The sequence below is a fragment of the Heptranchias perlo genome, chromosome 4 (genome assembly GCF_035084215.1).
Source record: "Heptranchias perlo isolate sHepPer1 chromosome 4, sHepPer1.hap1, whole genome shotgun sequence".
NCBI lineage: Eukaryota > Metazoa > Chordata > Chondrichthyes > Hexanchiformes > Hexanchidae > Heptranchias > Heptranchias perlo.
Genome location: NC_090328.1, coordinates 137,335,870 through 137,359,726, shown reverse-complemented (window position 1 = coordinate 137,359,726; position 23,857 = coordinate 137,335,870). Strand labels below are relative to the sequence as shown.

The 23,857-nt window shown below is 42.3% G+C and overlaps 1 protein-coding gene across 8 annotated transcripts in view; it reads left to right on the top strand.

Moving 5' to 3' along the window:
* The window catches only part of LOC137321296 (nuclear factor 1 B-type-like), a 333,533-nt gene that overhangs the window by 202,045 nt on the left and 107,631 nt on the right, over positions 1–23,857 (top strand). For all 8 annotated transcript variants that reach the window (XM_067983673.1, XM_067983674.1, XM_067983671.1 and 5 more), the window contains 2 exons: positions 7,173–7,241; positions 20,438–20,552. In XM_067983673.1, the coding sequence (XP_067839774.1) occupies positions 7,173–7,241; positions 20,438–20,552 (184 nt within the window). The remainder of the gene's footprint in view (positions 1–7,172; positions 7,242–20,437; positions 20,553–23,857) is intronic.

Here is a 23,857-nt window from a genome sequence, read left to right as displayed (position 1 = left end):
TGACATCACCAGGGTCTCTCAGTTGTCTGCGCACAAGTGCATAAGGGAGGTCACTGATGGCTTGTTTCGCAGAGCCTCGCAATACGTCAACTTCCCCATGGACAACCTCAGCCAGACGGAGAGGGCAGTGGGATTCCACTCTGTGGCTGGCTTCCCACGGGTGCAGGGTGTAATCGATTGCACACATATAGCAATATGAGCACCTCCACACGAGCCAGGACTGTTCATCAACAGGAAGGGCTATCACTCCATCAACACTCAATTTGTGACCACCGCAAAAGATCTCTTTACATGTGCGCTAAATCCCCTGGCAACTGCCATGATTTGTTCATTCTGAGGGAATCCAACATCCCAGGCCTCTTCCACGCACTGAACACCCTTAAGGGCTGGCTCCTCAGGGACAAGGGATTCCCCCTGCACACGTGGCTGATGACGCCTCAGAAGAACCCCATCAGCGAGGAACAGCATCGGTACAAAGACAGCCACATCGCTACCAGGTCTACAATTGAACATGCGATAGGACTGCTGAAGATGTGATTTTGGTGTGTCGATCGTTCTGGGGGAGCGCTTCAATACGCACCAGCGGGAGTGGGTCACATTATAGTCGTGTGTTGTGTTCTGCACAACATGGCGCAACAGAGAGGGTTACCGGTTGAGGAGGCCCCATCCCCTCATCCAGCATCCACATCTGCCATTCACATTGAGGATGAGCAGGAGGAGAAGAAGGAGGACGAGGAGCAGGAAGATGAGGAGGAGGAAGATGAACCCATGGGCAGAGCAGCGGCTCACCTGGCTGCTCGTGAGGCCAGGGAGTCACTCACATTGAACAGTTCTCGTAAGATCAGAAAGTGAGAATAGTCCAGTCCTCACACCACCTGGAAAGACCAGCATCAACACCAGCCCTGCTGCCCCCCCCATCCTCTGCACAAAACAGTCCTGCAACTACACATACACCCACTGTAAAGTCAGCCACTGGGTGGCATCAAGTCTCGCCTTTCATGATGAAGCACATGAAAGGGCCCTATCACAAAAGGCAGTCAAGATTGGGCCAGACCTGACAGTAGTGGTGAGAATGATAACATTTAATGTGACTTTAACAAAAAACAAATGTAAATGAAAAACATGACAGTCTGTCAGACACCCTTGTGCTACCCTTCATGATCACAAATCTTTAGCCTTTCTCTTCCTACCGCTTCTACGTGGTGCGTCCCCTGTGGCTGCAGCAGAGATAGTGGCAGGTTGCTCATGTCCATGGCCGGACTGTTTAGATGCTTTGGGCCGACGCCCTCTGGGTTTTGGAGCCCGTGATGGCCCCTCCAAAGACTGCTCCACCTACACCTGTGCAGGGGCAGACTCGGCCACCTGGAGAGGAGGCAGCATTGCGGGTACTGGTTGAGAGGGGGGGCAACGGGTGAGACATGGGAGCGCTTTGAGTGGCGTCCCCACTTCCATGTCCCCTTTCACCATCATCCCTCTCCTAGACCAGGCCCACATCACTCCTACCACCTAGCTGGAGAACAGTTTGGAGAACATGTGTGATGCCTTGGAAGTTCAGTTTTAAAGTTTCTGTCTGCCTGTTTAAGGCGGCAGAATGTTGTTCACTGTGAGTCCGAACAGCCGTTGTCAGGGCCTGAATGGACTCATTTGTGAGCCATGCCTGACGCTCAATGGAGGATAGCCTTCCCTCCATCGCAAACATTCCTGCACTTAACTGTGACACTATCTCAGACATTTCCACAGTTACCTGCAGGTGTTGGACTCGTCCATCCTCTGCGCGATTGTGGAGAGTGCGCGTGGCACCTGTTCCAGTACCTCGCAAATGTGCTGCTGCCCCTCAATCATTCTCCTTTTAAACGATGGCCCCCCGGGGTTCAGCATCTGCATCCAGCTGAGCAGAGCCTGGAGAGGAGTGCTCCCACCGACACGGACTCTCCACAGCTGCCCCTGCCACAAGCGTCTGCTCGTGCTCACATGACTCACCAGCTGTGTGGTGACTCACCAACTGCCAACCCAACTAACTGTCTACTAGGACCCACCGAGGTGTGAGTATTTGCACTGGTGGATGGCTCACTATGATGTGACGGTGCCCCCTCAGAGGCCAGCAGCTCCTCTGAGGAATCGCCCTTTGCTGTCACTGCGGTCGTTGAAGGGCCTGTAAGAGAACAGAAGGCAGTATTAAGCATCATCACAGATGTGTCATGTTGTGATGACCATACTGAGGTGTTCAACATACCAAGCATTTTTAACATCAGTTCATTTTGTTTGTGATGAATGTTAAAGTTGTGTCCCAAGACTTCTGTGGGGCAAACAAATTGCTAGCCTCATAACCAAACAAAGTACATGATTTCAAAATAACACCACAGCACTGTCAGAAATTAATAGTAAAGAGGAATTTTCATCAACATAGCTTTGTTGCATTGGCCAATGTCATCTGTCTCTTAGTGCAGCACAGATATTAAGGAATATGGGGCTAAGAGGGGTATATGGAGTTAGGTCACAGATCAGCCATGATCTCATTGAATGGCAACTCCTGTTCCTATGTTCCTATAGAAGCTAGAGGAGAGTGTGGTACAGGTGTGTAGAGGACATTGGAGGCAGAAGAAACTACCCCAGGCAACAAGCTTACAGCACCAGTCAGCTACTTGGGTTTGACAAAGGAATAATGAGCTCAAGCTCAGTAGGGAACGCTGTTGACGAGTTGTGCCAACTGGTCCATGAAGATCGGCAGTGTAGTGCCAGAAGCAATGGAAGGTCACCAGTGCCCCCAACTATTATGCCACATGGTCCTTCCAGGCAACTGAAGAACACACCCCAGAAATCAGCCATTTTGTCATTCACCATTCTCCATTAAAAGAAAAACTTTCAATTTGTGTAACACCTTCTCACTTTGACGATTTGGGAGACTTTTGTATACGTTTTTTATTACTGTAGATATACAGAGTTAATGGGGGTAATATTAAAGTAGTGGCCAAAATGGATGCTAAGTCGGTGGAGTGACAGTTCGTGAGGCCCAAGCCATTTTGACGTCTGGCCCTTTTTAGCATTCCGACATCGAGCTATGGGCAGCTTGCTGGTGCTGGGAGGGCGGAAAGTCGGACGGTTTCCATGCAAAGCTGACCAACAGGTTGTGCCTTTGGGAGTGGGGGTGGGGGGTTAAATCCCAGATGGGCCTCGAATGGGATGGCAGCAGGCTGGAGTTTTTGGGGGCCCGAGGGGAGCATTCTGTTCCACAGCATGCCCCTTCAGCTAGTTAGGTTTCTCCGTTAAACATGAGTTCTGTGGATTAAGACAATGATTTGACAGGAGGGGTAATTCTCTAACCACGTTTCCAGCGGAAAATCATGCACAACACGCACTGGAATTTCTGATATATGTTCTTGGAGTGGAGTCAGAAAATGGGAAATAATTCATTTATCAGTGCGAGTGCAATATTTCTTGAAAATATATCTACATAATAACTATCACTTAACTTAATTTCCTTTGTTGCCTTTTACAGTAATGATCTTGCTTTACCCCTTGGCGCCCTTTCTCATTTTGTGAAACTTCTTCTGGGCCTCTATCCAGCCTTTCACAGTACTTGAGCCTGACTTGATATGTTCTGTGACGTACTGCCTAGGCCTTTCATCTCTGGACTATGCTTGTCTATGCCTATCCAAAAAGACCATACTGTTTCCCCATTACACAATTCATGAGGACCTTCATGGAACGTCAATGAAATTTTACAGCATCTGGAACTGCATCAAAGAAAAGTTATCATTTGAACCAGCTAAGTGCATCGTTAGATGCTTAAGAGATGTGTAAAGAGTATTATGATGTATCAGCTTGGCTCAGTTGGTCGGCTTCTCATCTCTAAGTCCTAGAGTTGTGGGTTCATGTCCCGCTTTAGGGCCTGGATACATAGTCTAGACTGATTCTTCATTGCAGTACTGAGGAAATGCTGTATTGTTGGAGTTGCTATCTTTCAGATCAGACGTCAAACCAAGGTCCTGTCTGTCTGTTCAGGTGGGAGTTATAGATCCCATGGCAGTTTTTTGAAGAAGAGCAGGATAGTTCTGCCAGTGTTTCGGCCAACATTCATCCCTCAACAAACACCACCAAAACAGATTGACTGGTCATGCATCTCACTGCTGTTTGTGGGAACTTGCAAATTTGCTGCCACGTTTGCCTACATAACAGCAATGACTGCACTTCAAAAATAATTTACTGGAAGCACTTTGGGAAGCCCTGAGGTTGCGAAAGGTGCTTTCTTCTTCTTTCTTACTACAGGTGCAGCTGTCGTGCTAACCAACAAATTCATTGCCCATTGCCAAAATTGTCCAAAGCAAAATTGCACTACACTGTCATTGGTGGTCAAAATCTGTGAGAAAAAGGGCAGTAAACCCTTTAAGATAGGAAATACACTCTGAAAACTGCTGACATCTTTGTAATAATAAAGCATATGCTCAAGTGCATTTTATATTCATTAGTGCGGGAGCGTGTCAAATGATGAATGGACTGACTTAAAAATATATCCCTCCTTTGTAAGTAGCTATGGGTACTCTCTTGCACAGTGACCAGCCGTATCACTTTGAGGCATCTCTGACGCAGTTAATAGAATATATGAATGTACCCTATAGGCTCACACAGCTCTAAATAGATGAAATGTAGTCTTGAGATACATCTTGATAATATAGGGCTAAAACCTCGTGTGGTTGCTGCCTAATTCATACTTGTTTTTATGTGCTGCAAGCAAGAGATGGTGGCAAAAGGGTAAAGCAACATGCTGACTGAAGTGGCTTATTTTAAGTTGAAAACGAACTTCGGATATGGGCCAGGAATAAACATTGCTGTGACTTAAGTATAAAAATCAGGAGAGACATAGAACATGCAGGTAACATTTAGAGGGCCTGGAAATTCTGTTCTGAGAAAATTAGAAATTGTGAGGAAAAAAACTGAGGGATGGAACGTGTGGAAATGAACATTTTAAACCCGGAAAGTAGAGATGTAATAAAAATCATTCTGAAATGTAAACAGAGGAGCTGGACTAGAGTTCAAAAAATCTACAGCAAGGCAGAAATACCTATATTTCTAATAGAATGTTTTGGAATGGGGTATCAGCCCATACAATTAAATAATATAAATTCCGGCTTTTCATTTGCAATTCAGACCAAAATGGACAACCATAAAAAAAAGGGGAGCAAATTCCACGCAAGTGTATTATATTCTCGGGTGCTTATTAAAAGTCTGCTTTTCTTTTATTTTGTATGTAGATTTTTAATTTTATTTTCTCCATTTAAATTCAGTACTATGGTACAAAAAAGAATTGCACATACATGCACACAGTTGATACAAAAAGTGTAGCAGGTTTGTGAGTTGAATGCATTTTCAAGTTACTATTTTGGATCAGTTATAGTGTTGTCAAGGGACATATATTTCCTATAATAATAGGTTAAATTCCCTTTTTTAAAATCTTAACACCGACCCTTTCAAACTGCCAGATGAGCCAGATTTTCCTTTGTCTGATTTGGTGCAGCAGAAATTTATTAGCGGGGGCAACAGAAAACTCGCCCATTTGTGATGCATCTGTAGTAACAGGCCTTGAGTTCTCAGGAAGGTTGTCCTGATCTCCCACTATAACCCCAGAGAAAGTGGATCATCAGATTTTGCCACATGCGCCTGCTCTCCCTTCGGGGAACTGCCATCGCTTGAAGTCCCTGCAGGATTTTAAACCTTGTAGCAGAAAGTTTCCTTCACCCCCAGCCCACCCCAGTGTACTTCTCCGGTTGAACTCGGGAGTTGCACTCCCAGCCCACTCAAGAAAATGCTGATGAACTGACCCTGCAAATTCTGGCTGGGTCTTCAGTGCACGTCACTGGAAGTCCCAGCCCACATTAGTTCAGATTTCTTTGCAATTGCAGAGGATATTCAGGGCCACTATCATCGTGGCAGCAGATGCCCTATTGGGCAATGCTACTTATAGTACTAACCGTATTCATTACTATTCACTTTTACTTCAGGTCACCAATACACAAGAGTATTGTTGAACAAACTCAAATTGCTATACCTTCATAATTATTCTACCTTTTGACTTTTCTCGGTGTTTTCTAATGACTGTGTAGTGACAGGATCAGATTATATTGCACAAACACTACCTCAATAGCACTAAATATAAAAGAAACTGTTTCTAGAATCAAAAACTATACCCTTCTCTGAACTTACAACTGCACAACATTGTTCACCAAACCACCAGTCATCAAGTCAACCTCACTTTCTCTGTCAAATCCGATTGGCAGCTCACAGTCTATAATAAAGTAAGGAATCTTACAACACCGGGTTATAGTCCAACAATTTTATTTTAAAATCACAAGCTTTCGGATATTATCCCCTTCGTCAGGTGAATGAGTGAAAGGTTCTCAAATCGCATATCTTATATTAGGCTGGGACAGCATCACACCAATCAAAAGGTGTCGTTGTTGTTCAAACAGGCCAGTCACGGAGAACAGCACGTCCCAGTACACTGGATATACATTGTGTCAATTACACAGAAAGAAAGAGACCCAAATGGCAGAGAGAGAGAGAGAATATTAAAACACATAACTTTTTTTTCCCCCTTTTTGCTGGGGGGATTACGTGTAGCGTGACATGAACCCAAGATCCCGGTTGAGGCCGTCCTCGTGGGTGACTATGACATCTTCCATGAAAAATGTGGTGCCTTAATTATGCACTCATTCTTTAATTTTCCAGTCTGTTTAAGGATATTGTTCCCCTCCCATATCTGTCCCACTCTTGTTTGGAATGGTCGATCAGCCCAGTTGTTGCACACTTCACAAGCAAGTAACTTAATATCATTCATTAGCTTACTGGCTATGATGTGTACTTGAGTTTTCATTGATGCAGGAACCCATCTTTCTGCTCTAATCCAGCTGACTAGCAAGCACACCCATGAGGGAAGCTGGGGATGGAAAGCAGGTCAACACTTGGGTTTGAACTCCATTCTTCAGGTTGAGAGTCCAAAGCTGTCATTACTTGGTCACAAGGCCATTGCTCTTCTCACCTAATTATTTACAAGGTGACCTTTTCCTGCCACTGTTTATTCAAATGAATGGCTATCCTGCTCAAGACCATGTAAATGGTGAAGTAGTTTGAGTGAATAACAAGGCACCTAACATGATTGAACTTTTTGTCTCTTTCAGCATACCTAGAGGACAGCTTTATAAAATCAGGAGTCTTCACCATTGGAGAGCTTGTGCGAGTGTCACGAAGTAAGTATTTCCTCTAGTTGGGTTTCATCTTAGAGAGCCAATTATCCATTATATAAGATGCTCAAACTCTCTTCTAGTAATTGCCAGGTACAAACTGATTCCAGTAAAGCAGATTAGTGTTTATGCCTTCTAATGTGCTCAACTGTAATTTATCACAATGTGTTTCACTGAAGCTGGGACTGGAAACCTGTTAGCATGTGGAGGAACTAGATTTTGTGAAGAGAAAATACAATTATTGTAATTTATGTTACAGTTTGGGCTACTTTCCAATACTCCTTGTTCATACTCTCTGCAAAAATTAGCTTCATAGGCAGGTCCACTATCTCTGAACTGAAACTTGTCCTTATGCATAAAATATCTGAAAGAGCAAACAGTGAACCTTTATACCATTGTATTAACACTGGGAATAACATGGGATGCATATTTCTGACCTCTCTGAACCATTAGAAAAAATATCACAGTGACAGACTGTTTAGCACAGGCTAAACTACAAATTCAGTTTTTAGTTATCAGTAAAATTATACAGAAGCAAGAATTAAAAAGTAGACAACATAACTAGTACAGTCCATGATACTATCTGTTCCAGAACAATAGAAGTTCTGAAATATAGTTCTCTTCAATCGGCTTTGACCATGAGCCTATGATTAAATGATTTGTACGAGGAATAATCCTCATGAAGTCCCCATTAGTCTCCAACACATATAGAGGTAGATTTTTATCCTCACCACCTAGGTGGTAATCTGGTATGGTGGATCACACACCCTTTATAGAACCCGCTAGATTACTACCTATAGGTCACTTGTCTTTGCTATCTAAGATAAAAAGATGTCCTTCAAAATTAATTAAAGCTGTTCCGCTGCCAATTGTTTCTTGCATTGACAAACCAGAAACAAAAGGAACTTGCGGTTGTAAATACTTCAATGCACAAAGCCTAGTTCAACAAGATTTGACTTAATTATATTCAGATCCCAGAGAGAGTTGTACACTTTGCTTTACCTGTCGGCTCTCAAGCTAATTGAACGAAATCTTAACAAACACTGTAGCCAACACTTCACTTTCAAATATTCCAGTGCCGAGGCCAACAAACAAATTAATTTAAAAAATAAAACAAAAAATTTCTACTCGATTGACATGGGACGGGTCGTAATGTCCATCACAATCTAACAATGGCTTAGGTATGCAATATGTTTTAGTATAATAATCATATTAGTGAATCCTTACTGCTTGTAAACACTGAACATTGACTATTTTTGGGGACGTGTTATGGCGCTGAGCACGGACTGAAAATGCGATGACATCTGCCGCCACCATAAACCCCAAGTTATAATACACTGTTGAGACTACATGCAAACCATATACAGTACACACGAGTGTACATCTATCAATTTGGAAGACTTATCTGTCCAATGACTTCATGTTGACCTGAAGTAGGCCCCTGTAAATAGTTTTGCTTTGCAATAAAGAACAAGCTGACTTCAAAATGAAAACTATGCCCTACACATGCAGCATAATAGTATTCAGTAAAATATTGCCCAAAATCCAACACATTAATGATTATCCTATCAGACAATGATTGCAAAAGTTACAACCAAACACTATATTTAGATGTTTGTGACGTTACAACTGAAGTTCGCCTTTGTTTATTACTTGACACTAGTTGAACATTGCTTGCTGTTGTTTTGCAACTACAGGAGTGTTATACCACGTAATGCACACTCTTTTATTACTTTGCTAGGGTGGAGCTGTGCTTAATGTGGCCTGTTCCTTTAAGGCCACAAAGTCTAATTGCTATGAATAGGAAAGTTTATCTGTGGACAAGTAGCTACTTAGAAATGCTTGAGAGAGACCAAGCTGAGAAGAAAACAGCAGAAATGGCTAGTTCTTTTCTTAAAATCATTTTTTAAGATCCTCCTTGTTGGGTATGGTTCCCGAGTGGTACAGTTGTGATTTGTTGTTGTTTTATGAATATGATCATAGAATTTACAGAACAGAAGGAGGCCATTCAGTCCATTGTGCCTGTGCTAGCTCTCTGAAAGTGCTATCCACTTAGTCCCATTCCTCTGCCATTTTCCCATATCCTTTTCATAGTATCATAGTAGGAGCACGGGAGGAGGCCACTCGGTCCATCGTGCCTGTGCCAGCTCTTTGAAAGAGCTATCCAATTCGTCCCATTCCACTGCTCTTTCCCCGTAGCCCTGTAAATTTTTCCCTTGGAGTATTTATCCAATTCCCTTTTGAAAGTTATTATTGAATCTGCTTCCACCACCCTTTCAGGCAGTGCATTCCAGATCATTACAACTCACTGCATTAAAAAAAAGAGGTCCTCATGTTGCCTTTTAATTGTTTTCTTTGTCGACTATTTATACACTTTGCTTTTAAAAGCTATTATGGATTCTGCTCCCACCACGGTTTCTGATCGGGAATTCAATGTTGTAAGAAAGCTGTGTGGAAAAGTATTTCCCCTAACCTCTCCTTCATTCGTTTGAACATAAGAACATAAGAACATAAGAACATAAGAAATTGGAGCAGGAGTAGGCCAATCGGCCCCTCGAGCCTGCTCCGCCATTCAATAAGATCATGGCTGATCTGATCCCAACCACAAATCTAAAGAACACAAGAAGTCGGAGCAGGACCCGGCCACATAGCCCCTGGGCCCTCTCCGCCACCCACAGGGCATTGACCGATCCGAACTCAGCTTCATGTCCAATTTCCTGCCCGCTCCCCATAACCCCTAATTCCCTTTACTTCTAGGAAACTGTCTATTTCTGTTTTAAATTTATCTAATGATGTAGCTTCCACAGCTTCCTGGGGCAGCAAATTCCACAGACCTACCACCCTCTGAGTGAAGAAGTTTCTCCTCATCTCAGTTTTGAAAGAGCAGCCCCTTATTCTAAGATTATGCCCCCTAGTTCTAGTTTCACCCATCCTTGGGAACATCCTTACTGCATCCACCCGATCAAGACCCTTCACAATCTTATATGTTTCAATAAGATCGCCTCTCATTCTTCTGAACTCCAATGAGTAGAGTCCCAATCTACTCAACCTCTCCTCATATGTCCGCCCCCTCATCCCCGGGATTAACCGAGTGAACCTTCTTTGTACTGCCTCGAGAGCAAGTATGTCTTTTCTTAAGTATGGAGACCAAAACTGTATGCAGTATTCCAGGTGCGGTCTCACCAATACCTTATATAACTGCAGCAATACCTCCTTGTTTTTATATTCTATCCCCCTAGCAATAAAAGCCAACATTCCGTTGGCTTTCTTGATCACCTGCTGCACCTGCATACCAACTTTTTGATTTTCTTGCACTAGGACCCCCAGATCCCTTTGTACTGCAGTACTTTCCAGTCTCTCGCCATTAAGAAAATAACTTGCTCTCTGATTTTTCCTGCCAAAGTGCATAACCTCACATTTTCCAATATTATATTGCATCTGCCAAATCTCCGCCCACTCACCCAGCCTGTCTATATCCCCTTGCAGGTTTTTTATGTCCTCCTCACTCTCTACTTTCCCTCCCATCTTTGTATCATCTGCAAATTTTGATATGTTGCACTCGGTCCCCTCCTCCAAATCGTTAATATAGATTGTAAAGAGTTGGGGACCCAGCACCGACCCCTGTGGAACACCACTGGTTACTGGTTGCCAGTCCGAAAATGAACCATTTATCCCAACTCTCTGCTTCCTGTTCGATAACCAATCCTCCACCCATGCCAGAATATTACCCCCAATCCCGTGATTTTTTATCTTAAGTAATAATCTTTTATGTGGCACCTTGTCGAATGCCTTCTGGAAGTCTAAATACACTATGTCCACTGGTTCCCCTTTATCCACCCTATACGTTATATCCTCGAAGAACTCAAGCAAATTTGTCAGACATGACTTCCCCTTCATAAAGCCATGCTGACTTTGTCCTATTAAATTATGCTTATCTAAATGTTCCGTTACTGTCTCCTTAATAATAGACTCCAAAATTTTACCCACCACAGATGTTAAGCTAACTGGCCTATAATTTCCAGCCTTCTGCCTACTACCCTTTTTAAATAACGGTGTTACATTAGCAGTTTTCCAATCTGCCGGGACCTCTCCTGAGTCCAGGGAATTTTGGAAAACTATCACCAAAGCATCCACAATCCCTACTGCCACTTCCCTCAAGACCCTAGGATGGAAGCCATCAGGTCCAGGGGATTTATCCGCCTTGAGTCCCATTATTTTACTGAGTATCATCTCCTGAGTGATTTTAATCGTATTTAGCTCCTCCCCCCCGAGAGTCCCCTGTTTGTCCAGTGTTGGGATATTCTTAGTGTCCTCTACTGTAAAGACTGAAACAAAATATTTGTTCAGCATTTTTGCCATCTCCATGTTTCCCACCATTAATTTCCCGGTCTCATCCTCTAAGGGACCTATGTTTGCCTTAGCCACCCTTTTTCTTTTTATATAACTATAGAAACTCTTGCTATCTGTTTTTATATTTTTTGCTAATTTCTTTTCATAATCTAACTTCCCTTTCTTAATCAATCCTTTAGTTACTTTTTGCTGTCTTTTGAAGAATTCCCAATCTTCTATCCTCCCACTAAGTTTGGCTACCTTATATGTCCTTGTTTTTAGTCGGATACTATCCTTGATTTCTTTACTTAGCCACGGATGGCTGTCATTTCTTTTACACCCTTTTTTCCTCAGTGGAATATATTTATTTTGAAAGTTGTAAAATAACTCCCTAAATGAACACCACTGCTCATGTACCGTCTTACCCTTTAATCTATTTTCCCAGTCCACTTTAATCAATTCCGCTCTCATACCATCATAGTCTCCTTTATTCAAGCTCAGTACGCTTGTTTGAGAATCAACCTTCTCACCCTCTAATTGGATATGGAATTCAACCATGTTGTGGTCGCTCGTTCCAAGGGGATCCTTAACTAGGACATTATTAATTAATCCTGACTCATTACACAGGACCAGGTCCAAGGTTGCCTGCCCCCTTGTAGGATCAGTTACATACTGCTCAAGAAATCCATCCCTGATGCACTCAATGAACTCGTCCTCAAGGCTGCTCTGCCCAATTTGATTTGTCCAGTTAATATGATAATTAAAATCCCCCATAATTATGGCTGTTCCCTTATTACATGCCCCGACTATCTCCTGATTAATACTTTGGTGATGAACTTAGTATTATGCCCTCTAGTTACTGATTCACTAACAATGGAAATAGCTTTTCCTTTTTACTTTATCAAAAACCTTCAGAATTGACAACACCTCTCTTAACCTTCTCTGCTCCAATGAAAAGAGCATTAATTTATCTCATATCTCTTTGTAACTAAAGCCTCTCAATACTGGTATCATCTTGGTGAATGTGTGCTGCACCCTCTCCAGGACATAACGTCCTAAAGCATGATACTCATCACAACAACAACAACTTGCATTTATATAGCACCTTTAACATAGTAAAACGTCCCAAGGCGCTTCACAGGAACGCTTTCAAACAAAATTTGACACCGAGCCACATGAGGAGATATTAGGACAGATGACCAAAAGCTTGGTCAAAAGAGGTAGTTTTAAGGAACATCCTAGAGGAGGAGAGAGAGAGGCCGAGACGTTTAGGGAGAGAATTCCAGAGCTTAGAGCCTAGGCAGCTGAAGGCACGGCCACCAATGGTGGAGCGATTAAAATCGGGGATGCGCAAGAGGCCAAATTTGGAGGAGTGCAGAGATATTGGAAAGTTGTCGGGCTGGAGGAGGTTACAGAGAAAGGGAGGGGCGAGGCCGTGGAGGGATTTGAAAACAAGGACGAGAATTTTAAAATCGAGGCCTTGCTGGACCGGGAGCCAATTTAAGTCAGCGAGCACAGGGGTGATGGGTGAACGGGACTTGGTGCGAGTTAGGATACGGGCAGCAGAGTTTTGGATGAGCTCAAGTTTATGGAGGGTAAAAGATGGGAGGCCACCCAGGAGAGCATTGGAATAGTCAAGTCTAAAGGTAACAGCGGCACGGATGAGGGTTTCAGCAGCAGATGAGCTGAGGCAGGGGCGGAGACGGGCGATGTTACGGAGGTGGAAGTAGGCAGCCTTGGTGATGGAGCGGATATGTGGTCGGAAGCTCACCTCAGGGTCACATAGGATGCCAAGATTGTGAATGATCTGGTTCAGCCTCAGACAGTAGCCAGGGAAAGGGATGGAGTCGGTGGCGAGGGAACAGAGCTTGTGGTGGGGACCGAAGGCAGTGGCTTCGGTTTTCCCAATTTTTAGTCGGAGAAAATTTTTGCTCATCCAGTACTGGATGTTGGACAAGCAATGTGACAAATCAGAGACTGTGGCGGGGTCGAGAGAGGTGGTGGTGAGATAGAGCTGCAATATTCTAACTGCGGCTTAACCAATGATTTGTATAGGTTTAGCATTATCTCTGTACTTTTATACTCGATACACCTAGGATCCCATATGCTATAATTAACTAGGTAAGTAATCTGATAAACAAACAGAAGTGTAGAGATATTGTACAGATACAGAATGGAAATATAAGACAGACAACAAAGTTATGTTCCCTCACACATTCCGTACAGACCAAGGACACTGCAATTCCCTTGCTCTGCTGAATTGTCACTCTGCCGATGTCCAGTTTTTCAATCTAGTGCCTAACCTGACCATTATTAAGCTGAGACGTTAAATCGAGGCACCATCTACCCTCTCAGCTGGACGTTTTGAAGAAGACCAGGAGAGTTCTCCTGGAGTCCTGGCTAATATTTGTCCCTCAAACAGCATCACTAGAACAGGTTATCTGATCATTTATCTATTGCTGTTTGGGGGATCTTGCTGTGTGCAACTTGGCTGCCACATTTCCCTACATTACAACAGCGACTACAGCGAAAAATACTTCATTGGCTGCTAAGTGCTTTGGGACGTCCTAAGGTTGTCTAAGGTGATCTATAAATTCAAGTTCTTTCTCTCTTTAACCCTTAAACTCATTCTGCAAGAACTCAGATGTACTTCTGCATTTGGCTGCTCTCCTTCCCTTTCCATATATTTTTCTACCTGTTTCTGTGATGTCCTTCACCATGGAGGCAACATAACTTGGGACTCCCAGTCACAATGGAAAAAAGGCTGTGTATTCTCAAACCTATAGAATCCCCCAATATTACCACATCTGTTGCAGTTTAACTGCCTCTGACCCCATGAGTAGTCCCTTGCTCCATGGTGCCGCAGTGTTGCTCAGGACCCCCCTCCTTTGAGTCACTTTCCTTGTCCACCTCAAAGTTGTCCCACATCAAGCATCAGTTGGACAGTCCCAGTGAACCTGCACCTGTGAGTCCTGTTATCCTCTGCTGCCTCTGCAGATAGTCACACATACCTTTCATTCTACACTATCCCTGTCCTGAACTGTCCAACGGTGTCACTTGGGTGACCATATTCTGGAGAGTATGATCCAGAAACCCCTCATCCTCTCTGATGCTGTGGAGTGTGGCCAATTACTGCTCCAACACGGGGATCCTCTGTAGAGATTCAATTTTGTGGCACTTAGTCCCAATGTGCTGCCCCTGGATACACTGAGGATCCATGATGGCCCACATATTCCACTTCACACACATCACACAGGCTCTCTGCACTGCCATCCCTTTGTGTCTAACTTAAAAAATGTAGATCGTGACAGCCTGAGCTCCCATGAGCAGCAAACTTTCCCGAGTCAAACTCCGCTTACTCACTTTACACAAATATTAATTATAGAAAAATGCTCCTCTCCAACTACACCTCAGTGCTGATCTCCCTCTAAGGCTGAATTCCCATTGGAGCTAAACTCTGTACTCCTCTGGCCCCTCACACACACACTAGCTTTTCACAGCTCCCCATTGGCCTCTTACCATGCTCTGCATTAAATTTCATTTGATATTTATCAACTCAATCTACTAACCTCTCTATATCCCAATGAAGTTGCAAAAGGTCTTTTTTTACGGTTAACCACAATGCCTGTTTTTGTGCCATTTGTAATTTTTAATATTATGCCCCAAGTCCATATACATAGTGTGAAGAGCAATGGCTCCAACACTGACCCCTGGGTGAAACCAGTGTTCATAAACATTCGATAACTATTACTCTCTGTTTTCTATCCTTTAACTGACTTCCTATCCATGCTGCCATATTCACTTTAATGCCATGTGCCTTAATTTTATCAACAAGTCTCCTGTTCAGTCTCTTATCAAATACCTTTTGAAAAACCATGTGCATACACACACGTTGCGTTTCCATTATCATTGTTCTTTTCTCAAAAACCTCTTAAATTCATCAGACATGACTGCCTTTTGCAAATCTGTAACGGCTGTTCTTAACTAACCAGCCTTTCTAAGCAAATATTAATTTTGATCCTGTACTACAGCCTCTAGAAGCGTATCCACTACCAATGTTCAGTGGACTGGCCTGTAGTCACCTTCTCCCTTTATCACTTTCTCCCTTTCAAAGCATAGATATCTCTAACGAACCCTATCTTTTCTTTAACTATTATTTTGTTTTTTATGTGTTTGGAAGATCCTACTATTTCATTTTATATTGCTATCAGTCTATCATTATACCCCCTTTTAGCATTTCTGATCTTTTTTGGTTCCACTCTATATTTATTCCACATGATTTTCTTTGTGCTATTAGTTTTAGATTTGTCACAGGTCTCTTTTTAAATTCTCATTTTAATTTGAATTTCTCTACTCATCCAAGAAACTTCAGCTTTTGCTGCACCCTCTTGTGGGAATATGTTTAGTTTGGATATTAAACACTTCCTGTTTGGAAGTTTACCATTGTTTTTCTGCTGTCTTACCTGCCAATTTGTTCTCAATTTATCTGGGCTCGTTCTCTTTTTATCTCTCTGAAATTGGCCTTTTTTTCCAGTCAAGTACTTTTATCTTTGATTGTTCCCTCTCCTATTCAATTTTATATCAAACATAATAATGCTGTAGTACTTGAATCAATCAGGGCACATGTGACACTTTCAAGTGTGCTATGTATATAGATTCATCTTGTTCCCAGGAATGTATAATATTCATTGAAAAGTGAAATGTGTGCTTATTTATGCATCACAGGTGTCTTTTACCCCTTTATGTGTAGATCTAATAATATTTCACTACTGGTAGTGATTTTCTGTGAAAGATTATTATAAATTGCTGGAACGATCAGAAACTATTCCTAATCCGGTTTTCAGTGAATCGCCATTGAACTTCATCAAGTTGTTCCCATCACAACCAAACCCAGTCCTTTCCTCACCTGGGGTTCACACAAGTGCACAAACAGCAGGGTCATTGGGCAGTGAAGAGGGTAATTAACTGACATCACAAAATCCTTCCCATTCTTTTGATACGCACTGTTTACTATTTACAGAATTCTTTTATGCTTCAGAATTCCATTTAGTTTGCGAATAAATATGTTTGTTGCTTCAGGCTGTACAATCTGATTTGAATTTAATAAGCCACCAATTTGAAGAATATTGCAGTATTAACATATGGCTAATCCAGTATACAAAACATTGCAAATGGTGTAATTGCAAGTCCCTTTGGTCAGGTGACTCACTCACAGGGACTGCTGTGAGGAAAATAGTTCGATAAAATTCAAAATTGTAACATTGCCCATTAAATGAGTAATAGGATGACACAAGTATGCAGAAATTTGATACCTTAGTTGCAGAACAGACTTGTGAAGATGACTGATTTGGCACAAGCAGCCTTCTGACCAGAACAATTGGAGGATTCTTGGAAAGCACCACCCATCAGATTTAAGCGAATGGGGCAGATTTCTGAAAATTAAATGGCCAGTGAAAGATACCCTGGGCTACAGCGAGGAAACATCAGCCAGAGTTGCTGGTCCTATTTACTCTCCAGTGACTCCTATGTGCACATGTTGGGGTCAATTTTCAATTGTATTACCTGGCATTAACAGGGTGTTAATGGGTTCAAAATGGGGTCGGTAGCCTTACTGACCCGTTAACACCGACAAAGAGGCCGGTGACATTTTGGAACGGGCTTACCGCTGGGCGCCTGCCTGTTTCAGGCTGTAGGCCCCTTTTAATATATAAATCAGGAGATTGTCATTTTAGATAGGAATTGGTGGGAGCAGGTGTCATGCACACTCCAAACAGTTCCACGGGCGATGGAGCCGATGAGGCCCGACCAAGGTATCATAGTATGTTACGGCACAGAAAGAGATCATTTGGCCCATCTTCCCTTTTGAAAGTTATTATTGAACCTGCTTCCAACACCCTTTCAGGCAGTGCATTCCAGATCAGAACAACAACATGTTTAAAAAATTGTTTCCTCATGTCGCCTCTGGCTCTTTTGCCGATCAGCTTAAATCTGTGTCCTCTGATTACCGACCCTTCTGCACTGCAAACAGTTTCTCATTATTTACTCTGTCAGAGCCGTTCATGATTTTGAACACCTCTATCAAATCTCTCCTTAACCTTCTCTGCTCTAAGGAGAACAATCCCAGCTTCTCCATTCTATCCACATAACTGAAGCTGCTCATCCCTGGAACCATTCTAGTAAATCTCTTCTGCACCCTCTCTAAGGCCTTCACATCCTTCCTAAAGTGTGGTGCCCAGAATTGAACACAATACTCCAGCTAAGGCCTAGTCAGTGTTTTATAAGGGTTTTGCATAACTTCCTTGCTTTTGTACTCTATGCCTCTATTAATAAGTCCAGGATTCCATATGCTTTTTAACAGCCTCCTCAACCTGTCCTGCCACCTTCAAAGATTTGTGTCTGTGCACCCCCAGATCTCTCTGTTCCTGCACCCCCTTTAAAATTGTACCATTTAGTTTATATTGCCTCTCCTCATTCTTCCTACCAAAATGCATCACTTCACACTTCTCTGCATTACATTTCATCTGCCATGTGTCTGCCCATTTCACCAGTCTGTCTATGTCCTCCTGATGTCTGTTACTATCCTTCACATTGTTTAATACATTTTTGAGTTTTGTGTCATCTGCAAACTTTGAAATTATACCCTCTACCCAAGTCTGGGTCATTAATATATATCAAAAAGAGCAATGACTGTAAGACCATAAGAACTTAAGAGATAGGAGCAGGAGTAGGCCATTCGGCCCTCGAGCCTGCTCTGCCATTTAATGAGATCGTGGCTGATCTGATTTTTACCTCAACTCCACTTTCCCGCCCTTTCCCCATATCCTTTGACTCCCTTGCTGATCAAAAGTTTGTCGAACTCAGCCTTGAATGTATTCAGTGACTCGGCCTCCACAGCTTTTTGGGGTAAAGAATTCCAAAGATTCACGACCCTCTGGGAGAAGAAATTCCTCCTCATTTCCATCTTAAATGGATGACCCTGTATTCTGAGACTATGTCTCCTAGTTTTAGATTCCATCATGAGGGGAAACATCCTCTCAGCATCTACCCTATCGAGTCCCCTCAGAATCTTGTATGTTTCAATAAGATCTCCTCTCATTCTTCTAAACTCCAATGAGTATAGACCCAACCTGTTCAATCTTTCCTCATAAGGCAACCCTTTCATACCCAGAATCAACCTAGTGAACCTTCTCTGAACTGCCTCCAATGCAAGTATGTCCTTCCTTAAATAAGGGCACCAGAACTGTGCACAGTATTTCAGGTGTGGTCTCACCAGCACCCTGTACAGTTGTAGTATGACTTCCCTGCTTTTATATTCCATCCCCCTAGAAATAAAGGCCAATATTCCATTTGCCTTCCGGATTACCTGCTGCACATGTATGTTGACTTTTTGTGTTTCATGTACGAGGACACCCAAATCCCTCTGTACCACAGCATTTTGTAGTATTTCTCCATTCAAATAATATTTTTCTTTTTTATTTTTCCTCCCAAAGTGGATGACTTCACATTTTCCCACATTATATTCATTAATTAATCCTGTTTCGTTACCCATTACCAGATCGAAAATGGCCTGTTCCCTGGTTAGTTCCCCGACGTATTGGTCTAAGAAACAGTCCCTAATACACTTTATGAACTCCTCCTCAGGGCTACTTTTGCCAATTTGATTTGTCCAATCTATGTGAAAGTTAAAATCGCCCGTGATTATTGCATTACCTTTTTTTCAATGTTCCTAATACTGACCCCTGGGGAACACCACTGTATACTTTCCCTCCAGTCTGAAAAACAACCGTTCACCATTACCACCGCAATTTCCACCCTTCCTTCCCTCAGTAACCTAGGATGCATCCCACCTGGACCGGGTGACTTTTCTACTTTGTGTACTGCCAATCTTTTAAGTACCTCTTCTTTATCTATTTTTATCCTATCCAATATCGCTACTACCTCCTCCTATACTGCTAGATTGGCAACATCCTCTTCTCTAGAGCAGACCGATGCGAAGTATTCATTTATTGCCTCCACAATAAGATCTCTTTCTTTGTCCCTAATCAACTCCACCCTTGCTTTGACTCTCGTTTTACTATTTCTATGTTTATAAAAGACTTTTGGGTTCCCTTTTATGTTAGCCGCTAATCTATTTTCATCCTCTCTGTTTGCCCCCCTTATTCCCTTTGGAATGTCTGGAATTATTTTTGTGGGGCCTGGAGGGGCAGGAATGAGTTCTCCCCTGGCCCCCATCACCCCGTAATTGTGACCCCCGCACATATCTTGCTGGTGGCCTGGGCGGCCCGATATCGGGAGGTCTGAATCTGGCGAGCTTCGGCAAGATGTCCGTTCAGCTACCCGCAGCTCTCCAGGCTGATGTAACTGAGGCCAGTGCCTCAAAATCAGGTTCGCCTCTTCACCGCGGACTTGAGCAACCAGCCGGCATGCTTTGCCGGGCACTCACCCAAAGGTCAAAATTGACCCAATGGACTTTAGGGCTTATGATGCCCTTTGAATCTTCTTCTGATACTCGCTATCAAGTCTAAGACTTGGGAAAATGGTTTGGCAAGGGCTGCGGACACCTTGTAACTGTTTGAGATGTCAGAACCTTTAGAAAATGAGGAGGGAAAATTGGAAAAAAAAATCTAGCAGCATATGTCCAGTTTATGTAGATTGTCCAGAAATATTTATGAATTATTCTATATAATTTTTAATGATTAAATTGAACTGTTTAAAATGTTGAAATAATTCACAAATTATGTGTTTTTAACAAATTCTTCTTCAACATACAATTGTATTCCAAACATTTTTGTAGTCTTAACGAATAGCACAAAATCGTTATGTGCACACTATGTTGACTGTTGTGAAAATTCACAATTGTTTTTCTCTTTCAGTGGCTATAACCCAAGGAAGTGGGATTAGTTACAACCTTGCAGAGATTCAAAGCCAACCATTCTACCATGACATAAACCCTGGGCTACAGAGGTCATTGTCCTCTCCACCGGGCAGGTAACTGCTTTCATTTTAATGAATTGATCATTTAAAGCATCAATGTCTGAAGTAGTGCACTGAAATAAAGCTAATATCTTTTATGTTAATCTCTTTCCTGACGTCCAACTAAAGATCATGAAAGCATAATGTGGAGTAGAACATTTTGAACATGACGCACTGTTCCTATCTATATAATAATACTGGTTAAAATATAACTATATCCTACTGATTGGAGATATCCTTCATCATTGTTAATTTGCAGCCCAGAGCCCAGTGAGGACCCAACAGTTTGGGTCTCCCTTTGTACTGGAGAGATGCAGTCGCTCAAGAGCCTGTACCTGATGTCAGCAGAATGACTTCAAGATACAACAGATGTGAAGTGATGCATCTGTCCTCGACTGAAAAACAATAACATTTAGAATCTCTCTTATCAAGTGGAGTGTTTTCTTTATTGTATTGTATACTAGGGGGAGAGTTTTGCACAAAGTATATTCCCACCCACCCTTCTCCACATCCATTCTTTCTGATATAAAGCAAAATAGATTTTCCTGATTTTTTTTTGCATGTTTTGTGGCAAGTTAAAACAGGCAAAAGTAATTTTTTTGCAAATTACCAATTTACATTGCAGTGCCTAGTACCTTTGAAAATGCTGCCTGCAATGAAAAAAATTGTACATTATTCCCTCCCAGAAGGTCTTTCTGAAAGATTCATTTCTGCACAGTTATAACAATGTGTTTGTGCAAGTTTCATTTCTTAAACAAGGAACTTATTGAATAACTAGGGAGGTAGATAGGGCTTTGAACTAAATAAGGTGGGGAGAGGGTCCCGGTGGAGAGAAATCTAGAATGCTAAAGAGAAAAGACAAAGAAGCAGTGCAGGAAAGTGATTGGGGTAAGGATAACCAGATTGTGTCAGGAAGGACAGAGCGTACAAACAAAAGACAACAAATAGGGTCCAGGGTAAGAAAAAATGGTAATAAGACAAATCGGGCCATAGTACAAAAAAATGTAAAGATGTCTAAAAATGTTAAAAAGACAAATCTAAAGGCACTGTATCTGAATGCATGAAGCATTCATAATAAGGTAGACAAATTAACAGCGCAAATAGATGTAAATGGATAAGATATAATTGCAATTACAGAGACATGGCTGCAGGGTGACCAAGGCTGTGGGCTGAATTTCCAAGGGTATTCGATATTTAGGAAGGACAGGCAAAAAGGAAAAGGAGGTGGGGTGGCATTGTTAGTAAAGGATGAAATCAGAGCAATAGTGAGAAAGGATATTGGCTCAGAAAATCATGATGTAGAATCAGTCTGGGTGGAGTTAAGAAGCACCAAGGGGCAGAAAACACTGGTGGGAGTTGTCTATAGGCCTCCAAACAGTAATGGTAATGTAGGGGATGGGATCAAACAGGAAATTAGAGATGCATGTAACAAGGGTACTACAGTAATCATGGGTGACTTTAATCTACATATAGACTGGCCAAACCGAATTAGCAATAATACTGTGGAGGATGAATTCCTGGAGTGTGTACGAGATGTTTTTTTAGACCAATATGCTGAGGAACCAACCAGGGAACAGGTTATCCTAGATTGGGTATTGTGCAATGAGAAGGGGTTAATTAATAATCTTGTTGTGCAGGATCCTTTAGGGAAGAGTGACCATAACATGATAGAATTCTTCATTAAGGTGGAAAGTGAAGTAGTCCAATCCGAAACTAGGGTCCTAAATGTAAACAAAGGAAACTACGAAGGTATGAGGAGTGAGTTGGCTATGATAGATTGGAGAGCTTCATTAAAAGGCATGACGTTGGATGGGCAATGGCCAACATTTAAGGAACGAATGCATGAATTGCAACAATTATACATTCCTTTCTGGCACAAAAACACAAAAGGAAATGTGGCCCAACCATGGCTAACAAAAGAAATTAAGGATAGTATTAGATCCAAAGAGGAGTCATATAAAGTTGCCAGAAAAAGTAGCAAACCTGAGGATTGGGAGCAGTTTTGAATTGAGCAAAAAAGGACCAAAAGATTGATTAAGAGGGGAAAAATAGAGTATGAGAGTAAACTTGCAAGGAACATAAAAGCAGACTGTAAAAGCTTCTACAAGTATGTAAAAAGAAAAAGATTAGTGAAGACAAATGTAGGTTCCTTTCAGACAGAAACGGGAGAATTTATAATGGGGAACAGGGAAATGGCAGAGCAATTAAACAAATACTTTGGTTCTGTCTTCACGGAAGAGGACACAAATAACTTCCCAGAAATGCTAGGGATTAGTGAGAAGGAGGAATTAAAGGAAATTAGTATTAGTAAAAAAATAGTGCTGGAGAAATTAATGGGACTGAAAGCCGATAAATCCCCAGGGCCTGATAATCTGCATCCCAGAGTACTAAAAGAGGTAGCCATGGAAATAGTGGATGCATTAGTTGTCATCTTCCAAAATTCTATAGATTATGGAACAGTTCCTGCAGATTGGAGGGTGGCAAATGTAACCCCACTATTTAAAAAAGGAGGGAGAGAGAAAACAGGGAACTACAGACCAGTTCGCCTGACATCAGTAGTAGGGAAAATGCTAGAGTCTAATATAAAGGATGTGATAACAGGACACTTAGAAAATATCAACGGGATTAGACAAAGTCAACATGGATTAATGAAAGGGAAATCGTGTTTGACAAACCTACTGGAATTTTTTGAGGATGTAACTGGTAGAATAGATAAGGGAGAACCAGTGGATGTGGTTTATTTGGATTTTCAGAGGATTTGAGTATAGGAGCAAGGATGTCTTACTGCAGTTATACAGGGCCTTGGTGAGACCTCACCTGGAGTATTGTGTGCAGTTTTGGTCTCCTTACCTAAAAAAGGATATACTTGCCATAGAGGGAGTGCAACAAAGGATCACCAGACTGATCCCTGGGGATATGAGGAGAGATTGTGTCGACTTGGCCTATATTCATTCGAGTTTAGAAGAATGAGAGGGGATCTAATTGAAACATATAAAATTCTGACAGGGCTAGACAGACTGGATGCAGGGAGGATGTTTCCCCTGGCTGGGGGGTCCAGAACGAGGGGTCACAGTCTCAGGATACAGGGTAGGACATTTCGGACTGAGTTGAGGAGAAATGTCTTCACTCAGAGGGTGGTGAACCTGTGGAATTTTCTACCACAGAAGGCTGTGGAGGTCAAGTCACTGAATATATTTAAGAAGGAGCTGGATAGATTTCTAGACACAAAAGGCATCAAGGGGTATGGGGAGAGAGCGGGAATATGGTATTGAGATAGAGGATCAGCCATGATCATAGTGAATGGCGGAGCAGGCTCGAAG